The sequence below is a fragment of the Lithobates pipiens genome, unplaced genomic scaffold (genome assembly GCF_037356315.1).
Source record: "Lithobates pipiens isolate NorthernLeopardFrog02 unplaced genomic scaffold, aLitPip1_a1.2 Scaffold_16, whole genome shotgun sequence".
NCBI classification, from domain to species: Eukaryota; Metazoa; Chordata; class Amphibia; order Anura; family Ranidae; genus Lithobates; species Lithobates pipiens.
Window position 1 is genome coordinate 362,675,604 of NW_027507748.1, and position 27,345 is coordinate 362,702,948.

A 27,345-nucleotide genomic window follows, 5' to 3' on the forward strand; every position below is an offset into this window, starting at 1 on the left:
CACCTGTCCACAAAATCTCTTTCTTCCATTCAAACCTCACCATCATGGACGCTGTCAAAGAATGTCACAGACAAGATTGTAGACCTGCAGAAGGCTGGAATGGGCTACAAGACCATCAGCAAGAAGCTTGGTGAGAAGGAGACAACTGTTGGAGCAATTATTTGCAAATGGAAAAAATACAAAATAACCATCAATCGGCCTCCTTCTGGAGCTCAATGCAAGATTTCGCCTCATGGGGTAAGGATGATCATGAGAAGAGTGAGGGAACAGCTCAGAACTACATGGGAGTAGCTTGTGAATCATCTCAAGGCAATTGGGACCACAGTCACCAAACAAACCATTGGTAACACAATACGCTGCCATGGACTGAAATTATTTGCCATGTATTGTAAAATCTTGGATGAGAACCTTCTTCCCTCAGCCAGAATACTGAAGATGGGTCGTGGATGGGTCTTTGGCATGACAATGATGCAAAACATACCACCAAGGCAACAAAGGAGTGGCTCAAGAAGAAGCACTTTAAAGTCATGGAGTGGTCTAGCCAGTCCCCAGATCTTAATCCTATAGAAAATGTATGGAGGGAGCTGAAACTTTGAGTTGCCAAGCAACAGCCAAGAAAAACCTTAAGGATTTAGAGAAGATCTGTAAAGAAGAATAGACCGAAATCCCTCCCGAGATATGTGCAAACCTGGTAACCAACTACAAGAAACGGCTTACCTCTGTGCTTGCCAACAAGGGTTTCTCCACCAAGTACTAAGTCATGTTTTGCTTGGGGATCAAATACTTATTTTACTCGCTGAACTGCAACTCAATTTATAACACTTGTATCGTGTTTATTCAGATTTTTATCTATCTAGGTGTATACATAACAGGGCACAAAAGATATACTTTTTCCATTAATTTTATTTAAAAGTCACCCAGCAGCCACAGCCTGGAGGGTGTTAGTCTGGTTATCCTTAATAACCTTGGGGTTTAGGGCGATGAGGGGGTGGTGAAGGAAGGTTTTGAGGTGGGGTAGGGTAGTGGGGATTGTTTTGTGTTGAAAATGTATTTACCACACACTACAACTGCTGTTAAAGCACAATAAGCCTTTTTACACCAACATGGCTTTATCTTGCTGTCACCCCTAGTTAGCGTCTCGATCAAGATGGATCATGCTACTGAAATTAGGAGTATGTTCTCTTTCTTTAATGCTTTGTGTTTCAATTGTGCTTAAATTAAAAATACATATATTTAGAGTTGTTTGTGTTTTTATGATCCACCAATTTCTTCTTGTTAAAAAGTACACACTATTCTTAATAAATATACATAAGGTTAGGTTCCACTTCATATCTCTACACATCTGTCATGTTTTGTATGAATGATGAGATTAACAGTCATTTCTTGAAGTGTTGCCAACCCAGTTTAAGCAGACAGTATGAGTAAATACTCACTGGATGATACAGGGAAGGTGAGATTCCTCCCTCCAGCGACCTGCGACTTTTGGCTTGCGGGAGATCTGGAAAGAACAACATTAGGGCGGAAAAATATCTCTGCCAACATTAATTATATTGTACTATGATTAGTAAATGCCCTTCCTAAATGTTAAAGTCGTTTACCTCTGAACACAGAGGGACCAAATCAACACCCTTCCTGCTGACCTATTTCACACACCTCTCCCTTCTGAACTGTTGACTCATTGAAACTGAGAGAACTACTAAACGTTTGCTACAAAATGTTTTTAAAGTCTGGAAAACTGATGATAGAGTACGTTCAGCCATCTGGATCTCTAAGCTTTATTGAGGAGGATCTATCATGCAATACTGGTACATCAATCTTTATAACGTTAATTCTGATTTCTAAGGTATTGATGCTTAATAAGTTATAGATACCTTTTATGACATTATATTCCTGCTCTGCGTGTCAACTACGAAGGCAAGAAAAATGACACGATACCACGTGTGACTATTTAGAATCTAGCAGGAATGTATGGTGCATGCTTGGACATTACTGCAGTGAGAATGCTTAATTTACTTTGTTATTCACTCTCTTTTGGATATTTATATGAGCCTTAGGGTGGCTTCAAAGTGCCTCACTGCAGTTTTGCTGAAGCGCTGCTAACTTTCAGTTTTTGTGCGTGTTAGCTGCGCTTTCCTATAGACTTCTATGAGGACCTACACTTTTTTGGTGCAGTTTCAGAAAGTGCACCAAAACTCCTGCATGTTGCATCTTTGCTGAACTTTTTGAAACTGCACCAAAACCACGGGACCTCACAAAAGTCTATGGGAAAGCGCAAATAACTCATAAAAAATAAATAAAAAATAAAACCACATTGGTTCATTGGTTAGCTGCGTTTTTAGCAAAAGCTCAGCGGGGCAATGTGAAGCCACCCTTGAAGAGGAGCTCCAATCATGTTTGTAAAAATTAAAAGTCAGCAGCTACAAAAACTGTAGCTGCTAACTTTTATTAAACAGATACTCACCTGTCCCAGGATCCAGCGATGTGCTCACCCAAGCCCTTTTTTCCACCTGCTTTCCATTCCCGGGATCTTAACTGTGGGCACTCGGCTGTGACAGTTTGCAGCTTCACAGCTGGGTTCCCACAGTAAAAGAGGGGCTCTGGGCTCTCTCAGTAAAAATTTAAAGCCAGCAGCTATGAATACTGTAGTTGCTAAATTTTATAACTAGGGCACTTACCTGTCCAAACATCCAGTCAGTTATTCAATCAGCTATTGGGTACTGGCGCAGCCATCTTGACTAAGGGAAGTTGGCATTGAAGCCTTGCGGCTTCACAGCCGGTTTTCTTACTGTGCATGTGCGAAGGCTGCGGGGGAAGGAGGGGGGCCAAACTCCTGGCTCAGTTTGCCGGGAGGTACCAAACCCAGGTACTCGCTCCCGGGGCTGGACTGGGACAAAAATTTGGCCCTGGACTTCATCCAGACTGGCCAACTTTAATTTTGCAAACACGCACAAAAACAGTATGTGAACTATACGCAATTGCGCAAAAAAAGCCTCCCCCTTACATCAGAGTCTCTAGAAAGCCCTCCTTACATCAGGGTCCTCAGAGAGCCTCCCCCTTACATCACGGTCCCCAGAGTGCCCCCCCCCACTTACATCAGAGTCCCCAGAGAGACCTCCTTACATCAGAGTCCCCAGAGAGACACTCCTTACATCAGGGTCACCAGAGAGAGAGCAGGCAGTGAGAGATAGTAGTAAGTAGGTATTAATCTCTGCCAGTGAGGGTAGAACAGCGGTGATGCAGGGCAGGAGGTGAGAGATGATGTAATCTCTCTGCTCTCTCTCACCGACCCAGCTCTCCCTTGCTGCCTGCCCTCTCTCTGGCTCTCACCGCATGACTGCATAGAGCTGGTAGTGGGGCATGACTCGGGCTATGGGCCCCAGATTCAGGGCTATAGCCCCAAAAGCCACCCCCTAGCAATGCCACTGGCTGTCCCTCAAACCGGCGCACTGAGCCATCGGCCCACCAGGGGTAGAGGAGGCTGACAAGCAGAGCTTCCCCTTTTGGGTGTAGCTCCACTTTAAGATGATGTCGCTGCATGCTGCCCCCCCATAAAAGTTACATTTCTTATAGTGGCGTGGGGGAGGAGGCCTTAAAGCAGAACTTCCCTTTACCATATACAGTATCTCACAAAATTGAGCACACCCCTCACATTTTTGTAAATATTTTATTATATCTTTTCACGTGACAACACTGAAGAAATTACACTTTGCTACAATGTAAAGTAGTGAGTGTACAGGTTGTATAACAGTGTACATTTGCTGTACCCTCAAAATAACTCAACAAGCAGCCATTAATGTCTAAACCGCTGGCAACAAAAGTGAATATACCCCTAAGTGAAAATGTCCAAATTGGCCTTAATTAGCTATTTTCCCTCCACGGTGTCATGTGACTCGTTAGTGTTACAAGGTCTCAGGTGTGAATGGGTAGGAGGTGTTAAATTTGGTGTTATCACTCTCACTCTCTTATACTTGTCACTAGAAGTTCAGCATGGCACCTCATGGCAAAGAACTCTCTGAAGATCTAATAAAAAAAATAAAAATTGTTGCTCTACATAAAGATAGCCTAGGCTATAAAAAGATTGCCAAGACCATACAGCGGTTGCTGCAGCACGGTGGCCAAGACCATACAGCGGTTTAACAGGACAGGTTCCACTCAGAACAGGCCTCGGCATGGTCGACCAAAGAAGTTGATTGCAAGTGCTCATCGTCATATCCAGAGGTTGTCTTTGGGAAATAGGAGTTCTGCCAGCATTGCCGCAGAGGTTGAATGGGTGGGGGGTCAGCCTGTCAGTGCTCAGACCATACACTGCACACTGCATTAAATTGGTCTGCATGGCTGTCATCCCAGAAGGAAGCCTCTTCTAAAGATGATGCACAAGAAAGCCCGCAAACAGTTTGCTGAAGACAAGCAGACTAAGAACGTGGATTACTGGAACCATGTCCTGTGGTCTGATGAGACCAAGATAAACTTATTTGGCTCAGATGGTGTCAAGCGTGTGTGGCAGCAACCAGGAGAGGAGTACAAAGACAAGTGTGTCTTGCCTACAGTCAAGCATGGTGGTGGGAGTGTCATGGTCTGGGGCTGCATGAGTGCTGCTGGCACTGAGGAGCTACAGTTCATTGAGGGAACCATAAATGCCAACATGTACTGTGACATACTGAAGCAGAGCATGATCCCCTCCCTTTGGAGACTGTGCCACAGGGCAGTATTCCATCATGATAATGACCCCAAACACACCTGTAAGACAACCACTGCAGCTGAGGGTAAAGGTGATGGACTGGCCAAGCATTTCTCCATACCCAGGGCTTTTTTTTCAGCAGGAACTAGGGGGAACTCCGTTCCACCACCTTTGGCTCAGGTCTTCTGCTCCCTGCTCACCACTATCACTTGGTAACACTGAAGTCCAGCATCTTGCATTTACAAGTGATAGCTTAGCTTATCTCCCAGTAGCTGCCACAGGTCATATCTCTTGCGCAGATCCCACTGAGTGCCGGACAGGGACAAGGGACATACAGAACAGGTGCCCGGGTTTCAGTGCAGTCATGGGCAGGAGAGGGTGTGTGGTAGGCTGCACCCTCTGTGGTCTCCATTTTTTTTCCCTGGTGACCAGTTGTTGATGCTCCTACTGCATAATCCCCCTTGCAAGTAACTGTAGTATAGTATAGTATGTTGGGAGGTACTGCAGCTGGATAGGTGTTTCAGCTTAATATTGCAACAAAGGTAAGACATATGACAGATGGTGGAGCTTTTAAGGAAGGGGGAGAAGATGAGGGCAGTGGAGGGAGGGGGTTGTATGCAGAGGGAAGAGCTACTATTTTATGCCATTTGGCAGGTATGTGAGTGTGGCAGGCATGGTTGAGTTCCTGCACCTATTCTCTGAGAAAAAAAAAGCCCTGTCCATACCTAAACCCTATTGAGCATCTATGGGGCATCCTCAAACTAAAGGTGGGGGAGCGCAAGGTCTCTAACATCCACCAGCTCTGCGATGTCTTCATGGAGGAGTTCAAGAGGACTCCAGTGGCAACCTGTGAAGCTCTGGTGAACTCCATGCCCAAGAGGGTTAAGGCAGTGCTGGAAAATAATGGTGGCCACACAAAATATTGACAGTTTGGGCCCAATTTTTACATTTTCACTTAGGGGTGTACTCACTTTTGTTGCCAGCGGTTTAGACAATAATGGCTGATTGTTGAGTTATTTTGAGGGGATAGCAAATTTACACAAAGTGTCATTTCTTCAGTGTTGTCACATGAAAAGATATAATAAAATATTTACAAAAGCCAGACTGTTGAAAGCAATCTGATGCTTCACCAGATATCAACTCAATAGAATTCTATGGAAAAAAAAAGCGATTTAGTCCCCAAAACAATAACAAACAAGGTTTGGGGTCATTGAACATGACTAACACATTTATGGAGCTATAATATAAAAAGGTAAACCACTTTTGATCTACAAAACAATCACCACTGCACATTTCATTTCCTGTGATGCTACATGCTAAGATCTTTTGGGCCTGGTTTTTATTCCTAATGTTTTATGTATTTGCTCATGACATAATGTTAATGTTATACTTCCTATGTGTCTTTACTTTGTACAGCAGCAAAGAAATATTTCCAGGACACATCAATAGCACAAAAGCAACCATATATTTTATTAACTTACCTGATGAATGTCTTTGGGTTTAATGTTCGCAGGCGGCTTAACTTCAGTGTGAAGGTAACTGTGATGATATATTAGATAATTGAGGTTAGATATGTAGCAAGCTCTTCTATGTAGAATAGAAAGCCTCCTGCTGACTACCACAAAGTAAAAGAGAAATACAAAGCAACCTACTGAAGCTTAGATCATTTATGCCTCACATTTTGCAAAGTGCCATACCACATAGTTAAAAAAACAAGAGATCTCAAAATTGTTGTGAGGAATTGGTCATACAAAGCAAATTTACTTTGATGTAAACACTGATGTTGTCTAGAGCAACATGTGCAGCTGTAATGAGCATACAAAGGACAGAGGCTGAAATATTGCATTCTATAAAAAATGAGTGAGGCCTGAAAAGTAAAGAGGAAATTTGTTTTTTCAAATTCTGTAGCTATTGATTAAAAGCCACTGGTTACAATGTGAGCACTATATAAAATATGGAAAAGGGACAGGGTTTTTTTTTGAGAATTGTGAGTAAAGTGCTCATCCAGCACAAATATACAATGGGTAAAGAAAAGAAATGCCACCCTTTAAAATAATCACATTGTGCTGCTTTGCAGCCTGAAATGAGGGCAGAAAGAGTTTTTGTTTTATCCAGCTGTATTTACTCAGTGAAACTTATAACATCCAAGTGAAAGATATAATACCAATATTTCAGAAAAAAATAAGTAAATAAAAAAACAGAATCACTGAGTTGGAAAAAGGATCATCACCCCTTTGAGTCAGTATTATGTTGAACCCCTTTTGCTGTAATTACAGCTTTTAGTCTGTTGTGATATGTCTGTACTAGCGTTGCACATCTAGACTTTGCAATATTTACCCACTCTTCTTTGCAAAACTGCTCAAGTTCAGTTAAAGTTGATGGTGATCGTTTGTGGACTGCAGTCTTCAAGTCATTCCACAGATTTTCAATGGGGTTTAACTACTTCAGGCCCGGAAGGATTTACCCTCTTAATGACCAGGCCATGTTTTGCAATACGGCACTACGTTGCTTTAACTGACAATTGCACATTCGTGCAACGCTGTACCCAAAAAAAAAAAAAAAAATTTTCCCCAACAAATAAGCTTTCTATTGGTGTTTTTTTTTAAAACTAGTAATGGCTATAAAAATGCACTGATTACTTTATAAATGACACTGGCAGGGAAGGGGTTAACGCTAGGGCCCGATCAAGGGCTTAAGTGCGTCCTAGGGAGGTGTTTCTAACTGTGGGGGGGAGTGGACGGACTGGGAGTAAAGCGAGATCACTGTTCCTAATCACTAGGAACAACTGACGATCACACTGTACTCCCCTGACAGAACGGGGATCAGCTTTGTGTACACTGGCAGATCCTCGTTCTGCCTCTCTGAGCATCGATCGTGGCCAGCCATGTGCATCGGTTCTGGCGGCGTGCCGCTGTATCTATTCCATGGTGCATTGTACCAGTACGGCAATTTGCGCAATAGAGCCTCCCTGCCACAGTATAACTGTGGCGGCTGGTCGTGATTTAAGTTGTTGTTAACCCACTGTAAGGACTTTATATAATCCTCCTTGTCTCCTAAGGATATTTGCTCCTGTGTCTGTGTTTTATAAAAAAAAGAAATGATGATTATACCCAATTTCAGACCCACCGGCTTTCTCCTCTCCACGTTTGACAGATGCAGTGGGCAGGGGCCAAGATTCCCCCACTGACGTCGGTCTGGAGGGGAGGAGGAGAGGAGGAGAGGGCCGGTGGGTCAGCGCTCTGAAATGAGGTAGAATCGTCATTTTTTTTTTTTTTTTATAAAACACACACACACAGGTTCACATATCCTTAAAGGGATTGTAAAGCGTAGCTTTTTTATTTTCTAAATAGGTTCCTTTAAGCTAGTGCATTGTTGGTTCACTTACCTTTTCCTTCGATAGCCTTCTAAATCTTTTTTTTCTTTGTCTGAATTTCTCACTTCCCGTTTCTCCTCAGTAAACTTCACACCATCATCCGAGCGGTGTTTAGTCAGCCAGAACAGCTTGCTGAACAGCTTACTGAGGAGGAACAGGAAGTGAGAAGTTCAGACAAAGAAAACAACGAAAAAAAAACATTTAGAAGGGAAATCGAAGGTAAGCGAACCACCAATGCACTAGTTTAAAGGAACCTATTTAGAAAATAAATAATGAACCTATACAACCCCTTTAAGGGTTAAGTTCACCTTTGTACACTTTTTTTTCCTTATAAATTCCAGCTCTTCTATGCACCAGTATAGCATTCATGTAATTTTTTTGCAATAATATCAAAGCTTTCCATTAAATCTACAGTCATTTACTTTTCTTGCAAAAATCCACGTTTCCAGACGTTTCCATTAGTAATGTCTTCTTCCTGATCAGACTATAGGTCATGACACAGGAAGGAGTTGACCAGCTGACCTCATTAGCGCGCACCCTGCATCATCCAGGGCAGCACAGTGCTGTAGTGGTTAGCACTTTCACCTAGCAGCAATAGGGTTGCTGGTTCAAATCCCGACCATGACACTATCTGCCTGGAGTTTGCATGTTCTCCCTGTGCCTGCGTGGGTTTCCTCCGGGTATTCCAGTTTCCTCCCACACTCCAAAGACATGCTGGTAGGTTAATTAGACCCTGTCTAAAAAAATTGGCCATAATATGTGTATGTGTATGTCAATGTTGTAAGTGTGTTGGGACCCTACAGGTTAAAGGATTGCATAAAAAAAAAAGCTGCAGATGGACACCGGTGGCAAGAAAGCGCCCTGAGGTGATTCAGTTTGCATAGGTAGCGCTATACAAGTGACTCATTCATACACCCTCCCATTGTCAGCTGCACATTTTTTAAATGAAATGTAATCAATCAGTGACCACCCTTCTCAATAAATACACAATCAGAATGCATAGTGTATGCCCATCTTTATACAAGTACCTAGGAGGGAGTGGACAGAAATACTCATTCACAACTCTGTATAGCAGGAGCTCGCATTCCCACATTTTTTTTATTTATTTTTTAGCGAGGAGGGGAGGCGTTTTGGAGCATTTTCACTCATCACACATAGGGCAGCCCATCCACCTGAATGGGCTGCCCTACACACAGCAATTGCCCCAAGGACGTTTCAGATCTTTTTTTTTAGCGTGGAGCTTGGTGTGTTTTTTTTACTGCAGTTTTTGGTGAAGAGCATTTCTGAAATGTAAGGAAATACACAGATGTGAATGCAGCCTTGTTGTTCTTGTGTTAAGCTGGCCATGCATCTATAGATTATCTGCAGATTTTCTTTGGTTAGATGAAAAAATTGGGAGATTCCTCCATCCACACAGTTTAGTGAACATGGAGAAATCTGTTGTGCTTTTTCCATCTAACCATAGAAAATCTGCAGATAATCTATAGGTGTATGACTAGCTTTACTGACTGCACCAATTTCACTTTCATGCCCCATTCACAGCTAGCATAGTGGGAGCACACATTTTGTGTCTCATTTTTCCTGTGACACGCATAGGGCAGCCTGTTGATTTAAATTGGCTGCACTACATGTGGTTAATGGGACATTTTGGCGTTTTGTGGGTTGTGTGTTTTTTTACTGTGTGTTTTTCAGCATTTGCCCCTTTTTTTTCACATGGCAAAATGTGTGTTTGCTTCTGTGTTTGGTGTGCCATTAAAAATTAATGGAACTGAAAGCGCAACTAGTAATTTTAGGTGTATAAACATGGCCACACACTATACAATCTGATTGATTGCATTTCATTTAAAAAATGTGCAGCTGGGAATGGGAGGGTGGATGATGCAGAGTGTGTGCTAATTAGGTCAGCTGGTCAACTCCTTCCTGTGTCATGACGTAAAGTCTGATCAGGAAGAAGACACTACTAATGGAAATGTCTGGAAATGTGGATTAGGACAAGAAAAGTAAGTGACTCTAGATTTAATGGAAAGCTTTCATATATTTACAAAAAAAGTACATGAATGCTATATTGGTGCATATGGGAGCTGGAATTTAGGGGGAAAAAAACAGTGTACACATGCAAACTTACCCTTTAGGACACAAGGAGGATTATATAAAGTAATAAATGTTATTTCAGCAGCAGGAGGGGAGGGGGTGGGCTTTGACACAGGAGCCGACAGGAAGGGAGGGGGGAGAAGGGGACAGGAGAGACAGGAGAACTGTGGCTGACAGAGGCACATAAACTGACCACAGTGTCAGGGCTCAGTAGCCATAATACGCCATGGTCAGTTTACAAAGCGGAGGGCAGAAACTGGCAGGATCAGCCAGGTTTTTTAGGTGTTACAGGGGGCCAAATTACACAGCACAATCACTTGCTGTATAACATGTTTTAAAGGAACAGGATCCAATTTTATTGTATTTTATTTTAGGTTAACAAATGCTTGGGCTCTGACTAGGCAATACAAGGACATTCACCCTTTTCTCCTTCAACCACTGTGTGGTAATTTTTACTGTGTGCTTTGGGTTATTGTCATGTTGGAAGGTAACCCTTCTTCCCATTGACAACTTTCTGGCAGAGAGCAGCAGATTTTCCTCAAGAATTTGATGGTGTTTTGCCCCATCCATTTTTCTTCTATCCTGACAAGTGCTCCAGTCCCTGCTGCAGAGAAACACCCCCATAATAGGATATTACCCCCTCCATGCTTTACTGTGGGAATGATGTTATTTGGATGGTGAGCTATATTGGATTATTTCCAGATGGCCAAATAATTACATTTTAGGCTCATCTGATCATACTACCTTTTTCCATGTGGCCTCAGAATCTTCAAGGTGCGTTCTGGCAAAGCTCAGTCGTGACTGCATGTGGCCTTTCTTGAGGAGTGCCTTTTTCTTGCAACCCTCCCCTACAAACAACATTTGTGGAGAATTTGTGATATTGTTGTAACATGCACAAAATAACTACTCTTGGGCATAAATTCCTACAACTGCTTGAGAGTTGCTGGAGCAAGTAGCCTCTCTGACCAGTTTCATACTGGCTTTTTCATCCAGTTTGGAGCGACGTCCTTATCCAGGGAGGGTCTGTGTTGTACCAAATATCTTCCACTTCTTAATAATAGCCTTCACTGTGCTTCTAGGCATTGATAAAGCCTTTGACATTTTTTCATATCCATCTCTTGACTTGCCACCCATAGTTGATTGTTTGCTTCGATTGCACTACCAGGAACTGAAATAGTCCAGGAAAGCTCTTTGCATGCTGAGCTTATCAAAAGGACCACAGCTGAACGTCAAATGGCTTTGTGTGTCATTGAGAAGATGATTAGCAACAGCTGATTGAGAGTTTACAAGTCATTTTTAGAAGGGGGGGGGATCCTTTTTCCAACTTAGGCTGGCCATACATGTTCATTTTACTTGTACGATTTTCTTTTAAATTCACCAAAAAACATAGGTCAAAACTAAACAACACTTTCAATTGTATCCAATTAAGCAGGCCCTTAGTTGAAGGTAAATGTACAGAAAATTGTATGAACATTGTATAATGTAATGCCTTAGTGATTCAGTTGTTTTTTTTTGACATGTTGGTGAAATATCTTTCACTTGGATGGTATAAGTCGCACTGAAAAAATACAGCTGGATAAAACAAAAACTGTGTCTGTCTTAATTTCAGGCTGCAAAGCAAAATGTGATTATTTTAAGGGGGGGATTATTTTCTATACCCACTGCAACCGTGGCTTTTTTTAGCAGAAAAAAAAAGCCTACTTTGACTTTTGTGATTTCTGTACATATTTTAGCCTTGGACATTCGGATGTTTTCGATTTGTGTGGCACTATTCTTACAACAGGAAGTAGCAATTTAGATAAGCCGCATTTACTCTGCCATTTGAAAAAGATTACACTATCAAGTTGAAGCATGCAGAGATGTTGGCAGTAAAAGAGGTGTGCATGTAAAATTAGCAGCGTAGTAGTAATAGTAGTATGTAATGTACAAGGTAATATAGAGTACAGTGTTCTGCAGTATGTACCGGTTATGGGATAGACGCGCTTGCTCCCCGCTCTTGATGCTCAAGTAGCAAAAGCCAGATTTGACCAATGTCACATGGGATGTTCACTTTTTTTTTTTTTTTTTACAAAAATAGATCTTTTTACAGGGAGAAACAAAACAGCAGCAAAACATTTTTCTGCTGAATGTTTTGAGATAACACTGTGCCCAAAGCAAGGACAGAAAAAAAAAAAAAATGTTAACAACACAGAATGAAAATAGTGTAGAAAAAGTGTGGCGTTTAATGTTCTCCCCTTCCTTATTGCATTCTAAAAGCTGAGGTCTAAGAAATTGAATTTTCTTAAATGTGCTTGGATGGATTGTCCATACTGATACTTGATATAATAAAGGAGCAGAACGTGTGGATCCGCTCATTTCTTCACCTTATCTACTGAGGCAGCTTTGGTTTCCACCCTGGCTAAGCTTCAAATATGTCTACCTTTGTTCATCAACATTACACAGGGGATTAATAGGACTATTGGTTTACAACAGAAACGTAAGATTGAATTTTACTATATTTTCAGCCTGCAGGAAGTGGCAAAGACACTGCATTTCCATCACATATAACAGGTGTGTTTGCACTTTCTAAAAATGTTGTTAGCCTGAGAAAAGAAAACGAATGCAGCCACTGCATCTAATGCCGCGTACACACGACCAGACTTTTTGAGGGACTAGGTCCGACAGACTTTTGACGGAGTTCTGAGGGACTTTCCGAATGAACGGACTTGGCCACACACAATCACACCAAAGTCCGACGGATTCGAACGTGATGACGTATGACTAGACTAGAATAAGGAAGTTCATAGCCAGTAGCCAATAGCTGCCCTCGCGTCGGTTTTTGTCCGTCGGACTAGCATGCACACGAGCGGATTTCTCGGTAGGAACTGGGTCCGGCGGAAAAATTTGAAACATGTTCCATTTCTAAAGTCTGTCAGACTTTTGAAAATCAAAAGTCCGCTGCAGCGCACACACGATCGAATGGTCTGCCGGAATCATTCCATCGGACCTTTGATGTTGAAAAGTCCGGTCGTGTGTACGCGGCATTAGGACTGATAAAGTGCAATTTGTGAAGCTCTGCGTAAACTGTTGGCGCTATATAAATTGTGAATAATAATAATAATTTATACACTATAATACCAAAAGTATCGGGAATTCTGCCTTTACACGCGCAAGAACTTGAATGGCATCCCAGTCTTAGCCAGTAGGGTTCAATATTGTGTTGGCCCACCCTTTGCAGCTATAACAGCTTCAGCTCTGGGAAGGCTGTCCACAAGGTTTAGGAGTGTGTCTATGGGAACGTTTGACCATTCTTCCAGAAGTGCATTTGTGAGGTCAGGAACTGATGTGGACAAGAAGGCCTGGCTCGCAGTCTCTGCTCTAATTCATCCCAAAGGTGTTCTATTGAGTTGAGGTCAGGCCAGTCAAGTTCCTCCACCCCAAACTTGCTCATCTCTGTCTTTATGGACCTTGCTTTGTGCACTGGTCCAAATCATTTGGTGGAGGGGGGATTATGATGTGTGGTTGAGCTTTATCCCTTAGTTCCAATGCATGGCGTCAGCATACCAACACATTTTGGACAACTTCCTGTTCCCGACTGTAGGAACAGTTTGGGGATGGCCCCTTCCTGTTCCAACATGACTGCGCACCAGTGCACAAAGCAAGGTCCATAAAGACATGGATGAGTGAGTTTGGGGTGGAAGAACTTGACTAGCCTGCACAGAGTCCTGACCTCAACTCGACAGAAAACCTTTGGGATGAATTAGAGTGGAGACTGTGAGCCAGGCCTTCTTGTCCACATCAGGCCTGACCTCACAAATGCTCTTCTGGAAGAATGGTCAAACATTCCCATAGTCACACTCCTAAACCTTGTGAACAGCCTTCCCAGAAGAGTTGAAGCTGTTATAGCTGCAAATGGTGGGCCAACACAATATTGAACCCTATGGACTAAGACGCCGTTAAAGTTCATGTGTGTAAATGCAAGTGTCCCAATACTTTTGGTAATATAGTGTATATTACAATTTTGATTTTGGGTTTAATGTTGTGAGCAAATGTAAAAAAAAAAAAAAAACACAACACAGATTCACAGAGGGAAAACAAATCCAACAGATGTTATAACCCTCACTTGCTCTATCCAAAATGAAAAAAAAAAAAGTTTTGCCTATAGTTCTACTTTAATGTTCTGGTAAAACTTTGTTATGTACAGTAGTCTACATGCGCGTCATACAAAAAATCTGGGATATTATAAAAAAAATTGATTTGCTTTTTGCAACTGTAAATATTACAATAATTGTTTATTTTCTAAACTAATAGCAAAGTAAAAATTTAAAAAGTTCTCCCTGTATTTTATTCTTTTGTATGTATAGCTAAAACATTTTTTTTGTTTTAGGTACAGTGGATGAGGGTTAAAATCCCTGTCAGTTTATATTATGCACTCTATGTAACATAGGGGAGATTTTCTGTTACCTCCTGTGCCAACAGAGAAGCAGAGGTGCAACAGGAAGTAAAAGAAAATCACTAGAAAGTGTAAAATACTCACCTCTGAACTTTGCAGAGTGGCAGCAGGACTGAAATACAAAGTACTATCAGGCACAGTGATCTCCACAGACAGAATACTCTCAGCCTTTCCCAATAGGGCAGAGACTTAGGCTCTGTTTCCACTACTGCGAGTTGTTGTGTGACTTGACACATGTGAAGTCGCATGACAAGTCAAAGTCCATGTATTTCAATGGTCCCCGTCCGAATTGGTGCGACTCAAAAAAAGTTTTTTGCACTACTTTGTTCCAACTTCAGTGAGACTTGTTCAGCACAGAAAGTAATTAAGTCGCAATGAAGTCGCATTTACATGTATGTAACCGCGACTTCGACAGAAGTTTTATGGAATCCCATGATCTCTGCTCCTCCTATACAACACCTGACAATGAAAGAGGAAGGGGAAATGACTGAGCAGGAAAAGGAATTATGTGCCTATGACCAAATCGCATAACATCAGTCGCATGAAAGGTGTTTGTAAAGTCGCACGAAATCGCATAAAATATCGCATTGCTAAGTCGCACTGTAAATCATGCGTCTTTCAGGTCGCAATAGTGGAAACCTAGCGTATGGCACCTTTCACACTACCGCAACTTCAAAGTCGCGCGATTTTGCAGAGATTTCAGGGAATGCCTGTGTAAACTTCAGGTCTATGGACCTCAACTCGCATCAAAGTCAGACCAAAGTAGTGCAGGGGCTACTTTGAAATCAGTGTGACTTGAAGTCGCACAGATATGAATGGTTATTATTGGAAATCAAGGGGTACGACTTGTCAAGTTGCACAAGTGTGAAAAGGGCCTAAGGAAGGCACAGGAGTCTGTGATCAGGTAAAGGGTATACATTCCACTACACTGATTACCAATGGAGTGGCTTAAAACCACTGTCAATAAATAGCAATGCTACTGCGCACAAGGTGTGTGTGTCACTGACACCAACGCTGGGGATGATTATTGCTTGTCACTGCTGTGGGTTGTGGTTGCTGACGCTCACACCAATGCTGGGGGTTGTTATTACGTTCCTTGACACTAATGCTGGGGGTTGTTATTACGTTCCTTGACACTAATGCTGGGGGTTGTTATTACGTTCCTTGACAGCAATGCTGGGGGTTGTTATTATGTTCCTTGACAGCAATGCTGGGGGTTGTTTTTATTATGGTCACTGACAGCAATGCTGGAGGTTATTGTTGCTGACACTCACACCAATGTTGAGGGTTATTATTACGTTCCTTGACAGCAATTCTGGGGGTTATTATTATTATGGTCACTGACAGCAATGCTGGAGGTTATTAATGTTGTCACTGACACCAGAATTATTTTTTGGCTACACTTGCTTTAAAAACGTCCTAACTCATGTTCTAATCTTTGGGCTTGTATTGTCACTATGAATATAGCCATGGTTAGCGTAAACCCAACATAAAAAAACACACATTTACTGAAAGTTAAAAGCCAAAGCAAATTGTTAAAATTATTATATTGCAGTTTACTATTTCTTAGATGTGATGGCTGCATTCATTTTCTTTTTTAGGCTTTCTTTCTTCTATTTCATCTGGTGATCCAACCAGCAAATCTGTTGTTTTTCAAAGGCACAAACTCTCCAGTACAATGTATCAGTTTACACGGATATGACAAACCATTTAACACTACCAAGGGTGCTTAAAATAATCAGCTTTTATTTAATCATGTAAAACCTAGATACTAAAAAAAAAAAAAAAAAAACTGCCGTAACTGAGTATAAAGTGTGATCAGGAGTTTGGCTTCAATGTGTTAGTGTATTTAAATCTGCTAGTATATCTATCACTACCCTTCCCCCAGACTGGCAATGCTGCTGTCTGCTGTGTCCCCTGTGCTTATTCATCCAGAGCGGTGTCTAAATAATACAGGTGGTGTGTTACTGGCCAGATCACCAGGGGAAAACAGAGAGGGAAAAAGCCAAAGAAAACAAAAACGGATGTAGCCACCACATCTATTGAGTGGTAAGCTGAAATATATGACATTTTCGATTTTGGGTTTAATCCCGCTTTAATACTCTATTGTACAGGGCAGGGATACAATCTATTACCTGCAACTCTTAGACCCTTTCACATGGGCTTGTCCATGTACAGATTCCACTTTGCTCAGCGTGGATTGCTCCATTGATCCCCACTGAGTAGGTGGATGGCAGGTCCGTCTCCGATCACTGTGCAGAGATTGACCTGCCAAATCCCTGTTGTCCTCTATGGAGATTGGATGAAAACGGACAGCCTGTCCATTTTCATTCGATCCGATTCTCCAGACGGATGGAAAATAGGGTTTCCATCCGTCTGGATTTCACGGGCAGGATTGGATCTGAGTAGCGGCGGATGTCAGCAGACATGTCACCGCTGATATCTGCCGCTCCATAGAGGAGAATGAAGCGTCTGATCAGGCCCGTCTGAAAAACTGACAGGCAGACCTGATCGGAAAGCCCATGTGAAAGGGGCCTTAGGTGGGTTCACACTGCAGACAGATGCGGCTTGCAGCAGGGGTCCAGTTAGTCCCTGTTCTCCATTTCAGCGACAAATATTTGGCTGAATTCAGCCCTGAAACTGAGCCAAAGACGCACAGGACTCCTGCGCAAGCCGCTCCGCAGCCGCCACGGAGATATGTGAATTGGCTCCATAGAGAGACGGTCACACTCTCCTGTCATGCGAATCGGATGCGGTGAAATCCACATTCGCATAAGTGTAAACCCAACCTTAAAGTCTGAGGAGTAATGAGTTGAACCCATGCAACCAAATCATATTTAAAATGATCCCTGAAATACTCATGTCGATTGTTCAGCATTGAACTAGTACATAGACATCATATCTAAGTTCTATTTCTCCCGCCTCTTTCAGTTATTGATAAGCCTGGCATATCATTACACAATATACAGCAAACACACACGCTTTGTTCTGGAATAGTGTTACAGGAATGTGTGAGAGAATGTTTGATTTCAGAGATAACTGGTGTGTACAGTATATACACACACACCTATACGTAGGGTAGATATGGAAATAAAAATAGTTATGCAAGTAAAATATATACTCACTCAAGCTTTCGGAATTTTTCAGTTCCTGCAGCCACATACTGTCCCCGATTCATGAGGTCACCGAGCTGTGTTACCCGGTGCCCATTGCGTGGCGTATAGATGTTTCGCACCGCAGTTGGAGCTTGGATACTTGTAGTCACCTCATTTAAGAAGGCCTCAAAAGTCACAAATTGCCTTTCGTTTACCACCATCCGGCGACCATTGTGGAAAGGATCCCCGTTTCGGTACACCAAGACATTTTTTCCATGTGGGAGCACATTTACCCCCAAAGGGGAGCTCATCCTCGGGTAGTGGCGTGATAATAAAAATTTAAAACAAAAACACAGCAAAAAAAAAGCAACTGATCACTTTAAAAAAAAGGCACTTACGGTACTATAGATCAGTGATCACACTATGTATGACAGATCTAATCCTGTACACAATGCACACTTCTCGCACAGCTCTGTGTCCTACCTGTCTATCATTCGGTTGCTGTGACTCTTTGTTGTTGCCAGGTGACAATTAGTTACGGCTGTGTATAGGAGAAAGGTGGAGATCGCCGAGTTACAGGAGACACACCTCCTAAACAAGAACTGCAGATCATTTTACTAATTCTCTACACATGTATCTACAAACAGCTGACATGTTAGACCTTATCTAATCACATGACAAAAAGTGCAATGATATGCAGATAGTGTGACCACACACGTCAACTCTCATGAGAATTAGGGCTGCTGGGAGATCTTCCCATGTTACCTTAGTCTAATTCTTTTGTCCCTCTACCTGATTAGACACATTTTCCATTTGCAGCATGTATACTTGTGAAAGGTTGTTCTGTCTTATTCTGGCCATACATTATACAATTTTCTTCTATAGAGTTCCTTTAGATTTACCAAAACCATATAATATGAGGTCAAATCTAAACACTTTCAGTTTGTGTGAAATCAGACAGGCCCTTATACTACACAGTTGAAGGTAAATCTAAAGGAAATTGAATAAGAAAATTGTATGGTTTATGGTCAGCTTTATACTATGAAAAGGGAAAGTGGAAAATCTGTGTGTGGTAAAGGGAAATTCTGACATTTGTAACTGCACACGATGATCTTTACAATCAACGTTGAGATTACTTGTATAGACTGCAAACATTGGGTCATGTACTGTATAGCTAAGCCTATCCCAACCTGCTTTCCGCAGTTTAGGAAGGGTATTTCTGATAAGCTCCTTTGATTTATTGTGTCCTGACCACTGTTCCTCTGACTTAATAAGGACCAATGATTTGAAACTCAATATTAAATCATAGTATAGGGCAGTGGCCTTGAAACTGTGGCCCGTGGGGTGGAAGCAGTGATTTGTTTGCCTTTACAGGCCCTTGGGACACCATTCCTTCCTCTGACACCAACAATGGGGTATTATTCCTCCCACTGACACCAATGATGCGCCACTATTCCTCTCACTGACATCAAGGATGGGGCATTTATCCTTTCACCGATATACCAAGGATGAGGCACTATTCCTCCAACTGACATCAGTGATGGGACACTATTCCTCCCACTAACGATGGGGCAATTTTCCTCCCACTAACACCAACGATGGGGCACTATTCCTCCAACTGACACCAAAGATGAGACATTATTCCTCCCATTGACACCATAGATGAGACACTATTTATTTCACTGACACCAGAAACGGGACACTATTCCTTCCACTGACACCAATGATGGGGCAATATTCCTCCCACTGTTACCAAGGATGGGGCAATACTCCCCCCCCCTTATACAAATGATGGGGCATTATTCCTCCACTGACACCAAAGATGGAGCATTATTCCTCCACGGACACCAATTAAGGAGCATTATTCCTCCACTGACACCAATTATAGAGCATTATTCCTTCATTGACACCAATGATGGGACATTATTCCTCCACTGACACCATTGATGGAGCATTATTCCTCCATTGACACCAATGATGGAGCATTATTCCCCCACTGACACCAATTATGGAGCATTATTCTGCCACTGACACCAATGATGGGGCATTATTCCTCCACTAACGCCAATGATGGGGCATTATTCCTCCAGTGACGCCAATGATGGAGCATTATTCCTCCACTGACACCAATTATGGAGCATTATTCCTCCAATGACACCAATGATGGGGCATTATTCCTCCACTGACACCAATTATGGAGCATCATTCCTCCACTGACACCAATTATGGAGCATCATTCTTCCACTGACACCAATGATGGGGCATTATTCCTCTACTGACAGCAATGATGAGGCATTATTCCTCCTCCTAAACACAGGGGTGCCGTGTATTTTTTTTTACTCCCACTGACCACCAAGTCTGAGGCATTATTTGCGCCTACTGGCCACAGTCCAGCCCCAATAAAGTCTGAAGGACATTAAATTGGCTTAGTTTAGGATAAATCCACCGTGTCAGTATGGTTCACATTTCAGGCTAAACATATATTCTAAAAGTATGCAATACATTCTTTTTCATGGTCCTTTTGCTCTGTAAATAATTACTTTTGTTTTATTATAATCCATTTTCAACACTTCCCAGAGTTTTAGAGTGAAACTAAACCTAAATCTAGGAAAATTGCAAACAGGTAGCTTTTTATCGCAGAAGAGACATGCTATGTCTCTTTTGCAATAGAACAAACTTACCTATCTGCTCGCAGTTTATCAAATGTACACCAAGGGAAGCATGCACAGCTCACATGCATTCCCAGCATGACTGATTCCTGAGCATATGCGTGAAATGACTTCATTCCTTGCAGGCCAAAAAAATGGAACCCACAGAAGGCTACGGATGTAACTGCCGAATCTCTGGAAGGTAGAAGTGTCTTTAAGGCTTTAGTTCTGCGAGAAATTCTGCCTGTTCAGCAGCTGATCAGTGTATTCTGAAAGTGGCAAAGCCTGCTATCAGAATATGTCTTGGCAGGGTAGATTCCTACATCTACCTCACTTGTGTGGATGGAGAAATCTGGCTAAATAGGAAAAAAATAAATAAATAAAAACTACCCATCCATGGCTAGCTATAGAGGCTCTCTGATGCAGAAAGCCCTGCTGCCCCCAGCAGAACTGAAAGCCACTGCCTGGGGAGGCCTGTGTGATCTGGAATTACTCCCAGTGGGAGCGGTAAAGCTGGCCACACGTGTCAAATTTCAGCCAATTCCTGATGAATTGGCCAAAATCAATTCTGTGGGTGGCCCTGTAGAAGGAGCTGATGAAAATATTCAGCCAAATAGCAATTGTATCCATTCAGATGCATGCACTGCTTGGGTATTCTGACAACCATGCACTGCTTATTCATTAAATCACACTGGATTGGGGAATTCTTTCATTTAACCCTACATGTATCATTTTGTAATTTGTATATTGTTTAATAAAATCACATGTATTTTGCAATTTTTAAATCGTGTTGCCTTTAAAGTCCCATCCTATTGGGGGGCATTTCCTCTTTTCTGGTCACTTTAGGGATGTCGGCAACATGTCTGATATAGTTGGATGTTTCTTTTTATGCTCTCATTTAACCCTACATGTAAAGCCAGCTTGAGTGAACTGCTTCCAACATTCTGCACAGTTTCCAACTAGTACTGCAAAATGGCTTCGTATTAGCAGATAATCTACATGATTTTAGTAGCGATATCATTGTGAAGTAATTTTAGAGTTGCTATGAGAACACTCCGCAAGTGTCACACTGCACAGCCATGAGATTGCAAGTGCACCTCAAGTGTGATAAACTCTATGGCTGCTGCTTTCACCACATTACATGGTGGTGGCAGCAGTATATCAGTGCAAAATCATGACAGGTATTTTAGGGGTATATGACAATTAGGATTTGCATTAACAGAATTTGAATTTATCACAGTGGCATCAGATTGAGATGCTTCAAAGATCATGGAGAATTCATTGACCTGTGCATTTGACCTGCAGATGACACCCTTCTGACCCGCTTGAAGTGAACAAAAGTCAAGGCTACGCTGGCAAATTAATCCCTTTCTTATGGAGAGATTTGACTGCTTGTTGATAATCAGCTCATTTGTAGCACACTGAGCTCAATGGAATACTAATGAGAGAACTTCCAGTAAGCAGTTACTGAAAAATGTAACATACACATTTAATCGCTATTGTAGCACCAGCCTATATTAAATTAGCAAATATAGATGACCAATTCTTTAACATATTGGGCCCGATGTATAAAACATGTGCATACATTATAATCTCTTCTTTCCATATTAGCAACCAACTTCCAACAGCCATCTTTAGGCCTCATTCAAATAAGCACTGCTACCCTTCCTGCACACTGAGCTGCTTTTTTTTTGTTCTACATCTGCAAACAGGTAGCCTATAGAAGTGGATGCAGACAGCAGCTGCAAGGACACAGCCACATGTTAAAATTTGCCGTGTGTGCAGGAGCAGATGCACGGATTCAAACGGTGCGTGTTTGGATCTGTGCACCCACTCCTGCAAGCATGATAAATTTTGACATAGGGCTGTGTCCATGCAGTTTGTGCATCTACCTCTATGTCTGCATGCAGCTCTAAGGCCGGGTTCACACCGCTGCGATGCGGGAACGCTGCGAATCCGCGGCGTTTTCCCGCATCGCATTACTCCCGCCGGCAGTTCACACTGCCCTATGCGGACGGCTGGGAGTATCAATGATATGTTAATGACACCCCCAGATCCGTCCGCATATCGCAGTGCGATCTGCCGACTCGCACAGGAATCGGATCGCATGGTGTGAACCCCCATGCGATCCGATTCTGTTGCGGACCAAAAAAAGGGTCCCATGCGAGTTTGCTGCGGGAGCGATGCGAATTCAGCCATACTATCTGTATGGCTGAACTCGCATCGCTACGGAGATCGGATGTGATTTGCGGTGCGAATCACATCCGGATCTCCCCCCGCAGCAGTGTGAACCCAGCCTAAGGTAGATGCAGAAAACAGCGGCTCAGCACACAGGATGAGTGTCAGTGCCCCTCTGAATAAGCCCTTACAGTCCTGGCATGAAAAGAAGTTAAGCAAGCTGTCTGGTTGCTAGGTACAAGAAAAGATTACATTTTTGCAGACTTTACATACATCAGGCCTAGTGGGCCTTAGGCCGCGTACACACGGGCGGACTGTTCGCCCAACTTTGTCCGCTGAACAGTGTTTCAGCGGACAGTCCGCTCGTGTGTGGGCTTCAGCGGACAGTCTGACGAACAAAGTTTTTCGGAAATCCCGTAAAACTGTCCGCTGAAACTTGGTTTGAGCGGACAGTCCGCTCGTGTGTAGGCTTGTTCGTCAAACTAAGTCTCGCGCATGCTCAGAAAGAATTTACACGCCGAAGGTTGCATTTCAGTGTATAGGACGTAGTTTTTCTAGTCCCGTCGTACGTGCCGTTCACGTCATCGCGCACGGTTTCAGCGGACTGTTCGTTCATCGTGTGTAGTCAAGTCCGTTCATGCTAATTTTGAGCGGACTGTTTGTCAAACTGTTTGACGAACAAGGTTGGGCGAACAGTCCGCCCGTGTGTACGCGGCCTTATTTGTTAATTTTTATAAGAAAAAAAAAAATTGTATTCCCAAAAATAATAATTTGATCAAATGTTTTTTTCCCCCCACAACTCATTTATGAACTTTATAGACAGTTCATTTAAAAAAAAATAAAAAAACAACAACTATACCTCAGAGTGTAAGGCTGTGTACACAGGCCAAAAATCACCCAATTTGGGCTAGAACTGGCCGATTTTTCAGCTCATGTGTACAGCTCCCTAGCTGCGAGCACTGATCAGTGTGTCCTAGTGGGAGTTCTGTCAGAATACAATAGCTCAGCAGGAGAGACCACCACACTAACAGAGCTGTTCTGTGGCAGGGAATCTAGTTGGTTTTTCATTCCCACAAAAGTGGAATTACTCTAAGAATTGTGGCAATTCAAAATTTATAAAAAACTTGTGTTTCTATTAGATACTTGAGAGTATCTATAATAATGTATAGTGGAGGTTTATGGCTTGTTAAAGGATAAGTTAAACAAAACAAGATAAAGTTGGCGCACAAATGAATGGTCTCTTTAAGAGCGTTTGACTATCTCGTGGGATGTTTGTTTATTTAAATAAATGTCCTGTAGATGGTCTCAATGTGCGGCTGTTAACCCATTATGGACTTGGCAAAAAATGGATGCAGCAGAAAAAACGATCAAAAACAGCGCATCAAAGGGACTAGTAGATTGATGTGAAAAAGACTTTAAAATGTCATTTATTAAATGTAAAAAATAAACACAGACATCTGATCCCTGCAGGATCTCAAACACATAAAAAACACCAATCATAAAACGGACAGATGTTTGATAATGAAAAGCTCCTCAGATCTCTCAATTATAACTTTGGAAAGGTCAAAACCAACGACCAATGTGCACAGCTTTCGAATGCCTAATGAATGCAATCAATCATCTGAAAGAACCCAAAAAGTCAGTGTAAACGAATGGAACAACGTTTCTAGGGACACTCACTTCATAGGTGTTCAATGGGCTGCAGAGCTGATGAGTCCAGTCTGATGACCGAGGGGGAGGTGTCTATTTCAGCTCCATCTGAAGCGTTCGGCTTGGAGGCAGAGGTGTAATGCTGCACGCTAGGTGGTAAGGATCAAGCTTAGTCACCAGATGATATCAGCTGTACACATAGGCAGCTTGGAGAACGCTGCACTGCCTGCAGTGCGGCTTGTCCGAGCGGCTGTGGATCACATGAGAGGCTTGTCACGTGGAAGGCTGTGAAGGGGAAGGTTGCTATGCCGACTCTCCTGCTTACATGTTTCGCGCTCCTGCGCTTTGTCAAAGCTGGAGCGGCATACAGCAACCAGAAAGATAAAGGCATCGGGTAGTGTGTAGGGGCGGGGACTGTCGAAGTCTCTCAGGTTAACCCCTAATGTGTCACTAAGCCTCCTGCAGTTAAAACCTTATTAGACAGGGGTCTGTGTCAGTGAAAGAACTGTTAGAAAACATCTAATAGGAAATGTGGATTGAAACATATGGTTGACACAGTGGTGTAGTGGTTAGCACTCTCACCTAGCAGCAAGCAGGACGCTGGTTCGATTCCCAACCACGCCACCACCCGCCTGAAGCTTGTATGTTCTCCCTGTGCCTGTGTGGGTTTCCATGGGGATATTAAAGGATATACAGAAGGGAGAAGAATGCTATGGATAAAAGGACACTGTAAGTTAAAAAAACACTGTAAGTTAAAAAAACTCAAGGGGGGGAAAAAATGCGGAGACCAAGGGCAAAAAAACAAATTATTTAAAAGATATATTTTATATTATTATTATTAAGTCCTTTCCTATAGGATAGTTAGAATAAATATATTAGCTACTCTTCGTTCATAAAAAAAATAAAAATAAAAAAAAAAAAAAAAAAAAAAGGAAAATGAAAGAAAATGAAAATATATTTTCTATAAAAAATGTAGGGTGGCGGTCATGAACGATGAGTAGCGACTATATCTGAGTAACCTATATCAAGAGGTTATGCTGAGGATGTCAATGTCTTCATTGAGGCCATCAGGCGAGAGAGACCCCATAAGATATATCCAGAAGGTCTCCCTGCGACAAAGGTGGGAGAATCTTTCGTTGGCCGTTAGGGTACCCTTGGGGATAGCCTCAATTGCAAGGACCTCCATTTCTTTAAAGTTTTTATCATGACAATGGCGAAAATGGCGTGGCACGCTGTGTTGAATGCAGCCCTCTTTAATCAGGCGGCGATGTTCGCCCACCCTGACTCGTAGGGCCCGCATAGTGCGGCCTACATAAAGGAGGCCACAGGGACAACGTAAAACATATATTACGTATTCTGTAGAACACGTGATGAATTGTTTAATCTCAAAGGTTTTTCCTTTGGATGTAGTGATGGTGGATTGGCCGTTGGGGATGGACTGACAAGTATAACAACCTCTTTTACGACATTTAAAAATCCCACATCTATTATCAAAGTACATCCTAATATCAGGGAATATATTATTATCCTTTCTATTGGATTTTATAAGTTTATTGGGAGCAATAATATTTTTGATTGTACGAGAGCGTCTAAAAGTGATTTGGGGTCTGACCGGAAGGAGTGGTGCTAAAATCGGATCCAGCTTTAGGATATCGTAATGTTTAAGAATTATTTTAGACATATGTTTATATTGTGTGTTAAAGGTAGAAATAAACCTAATTGTAGTATAGTCATTAGTGGAATTTTTGGGACGTTTTTTCGTAGGTGAATGCTTGGTTGCGTGTTCCATAAAGGCCTGTGTAACTAAATCATCTGGGTATTCTTTTTCTAAGAATTTTTTTGCCATCTGCTGGCCTTGTTGTGTATAGTCCTCAGTTGAGGTACAGTTTCTACGTAACCTTTGGAACTGACCGCTAGGAATATTTTTCTTCCAAGCAGGGTGATGGCAACTCTTATAATGAAGGTAAGAGTTGCCTGCTGTGGGTTTAATATGGTTGCTAGTGGTGACACTATGCTCATTATGAGAAAGTACAAGGTCCAAAAAGACCAGATGGTTTTGGTCGATGACCGATGTGAAAGATAGACCCATAGAATTGTTGTTGCAATAAGTGACGAAGGAGGAAAAAGTCTCAACTCCGCCACTCCATATGAGCAAAATGTCATCTATATAACGACCATAAAATACGATAAACTCAGCAAAAGGATTGTTTCTCCAGATTTTTTGTTCCTCCCAAAAGCCCATGGTGAGGTTCGCATATACCGGGGCAAAACTGGCTCCCATGGCTGTACCTTGGCGCTGGAGGAAAAATTGGTCTAAAAAGGTGAAGTAGTTATGTTTCAAGCAGAACTCTATGCTCAATAATAAAAATTCAGACTGTTTGGAGTTCATGCTTTCATCAATGCTCAAAAAGTGTTGTATTGCATTCAGTCCCACTTCGTGGGGTATAGAAGTATAAAGCGAGTTGACGTCTAAAGAGGCCCACATATATTCGTCAGACCATCTGTAGTTTTCCATAACCTCAATCACCTGACTGGAGTCCTTAATATAGGAAGGAAGTTGCACCACCAATGGCTGTAAGATGTGATCTATATAGGCCGAAAGGCCGCTAGTGAAACTATTAGTACTGGCCACTATTGGTCTACCCGGAGGGTTAGTAAGGGACTTGTGAACCTTGGGGAGATGATAAAAGTAAGGGGTGCTGCAGACTTTGGGGAGGAGGAATCGTTTTTCTTGGGGATTTAACACCCCATCTTTTTGAGCTTTGTCTACCAACGTAATTAAATCACGCTGGTAAATTGGAAGGGGGTCGGTTTGAAGTTTTTGATATGTAGTCGTATCAGATAACAGGCGATTGGCTTCGCCAAGGTAGTCGCCCATGTCCTGTACGACTAGACTCCCTCCTTTATCGGCTTGTTTGACCACAATGTTCTTGTTGGTGGTAAGGTTATGAAGAGCCTGTTGTTCAAATTTATTTAGATTAGCTTGTTTTTTGTTATTGGTTGTATTGCATAACTCAATAAATTCTTTATAAACCACTTGGTAAAAAGTCTCAATAAAGGGGCCCTTAGAATGGGTTGGGTTAAAGGTGGACGCCGGTTTCAGATGAGTATGAATTATCGCTGGTTCTGTAAAGGGATATTGTGTTTGGCTTGAGATATGACACTCGCTCCACAAGTCTTCAAGAATTCTCAAAATGTCA

At 42.2% G+C, this 27,345-nt stretch overlaps 1 protein-coding gene and 1 long non-coding RNA gene across 2 annotated transcripts in view; one reads left to right on the top strand and one right to left on the bottom strand.

The window, feature by feature from the left end:
* The window catches only part of DCDC2B (doublecortin domain containing 2B), a 44,473-nt gene extending 26,157 nt beyond the window's left edge, over positions 1-18,316 (bottom strand). Inside the window, exons 1-3 of the mRNA XM_077481976.1 lie at positions 17,700-18,316; positions 6,160-6,217; positions 1,434-1,498 (exon numbers count right to left, since the gene is read on the bottom strand). Coding sequence (XP_077338102.1) covers positions 1,434-1,498; positions 6,160-6,217; positions 17,700-17,980 — 404 coding nt within the window. The 5' untranslated portion in view covers positions 17,981-18,316. The remainder of the gene's footprint in view (positions 1-1,433; positions 1,499-6,159; positions 6,218-17,699) is intronic.
* The window catches only part of LOC143982886 (uncharacterized), a 96,362-nt gene that overhangs the window by 23,621 nt on the left and 45,396 nt on the right, over positions 1-27,345 (top strand). The gene's annotated exons all lie outside the window — the stretch shown is intronic.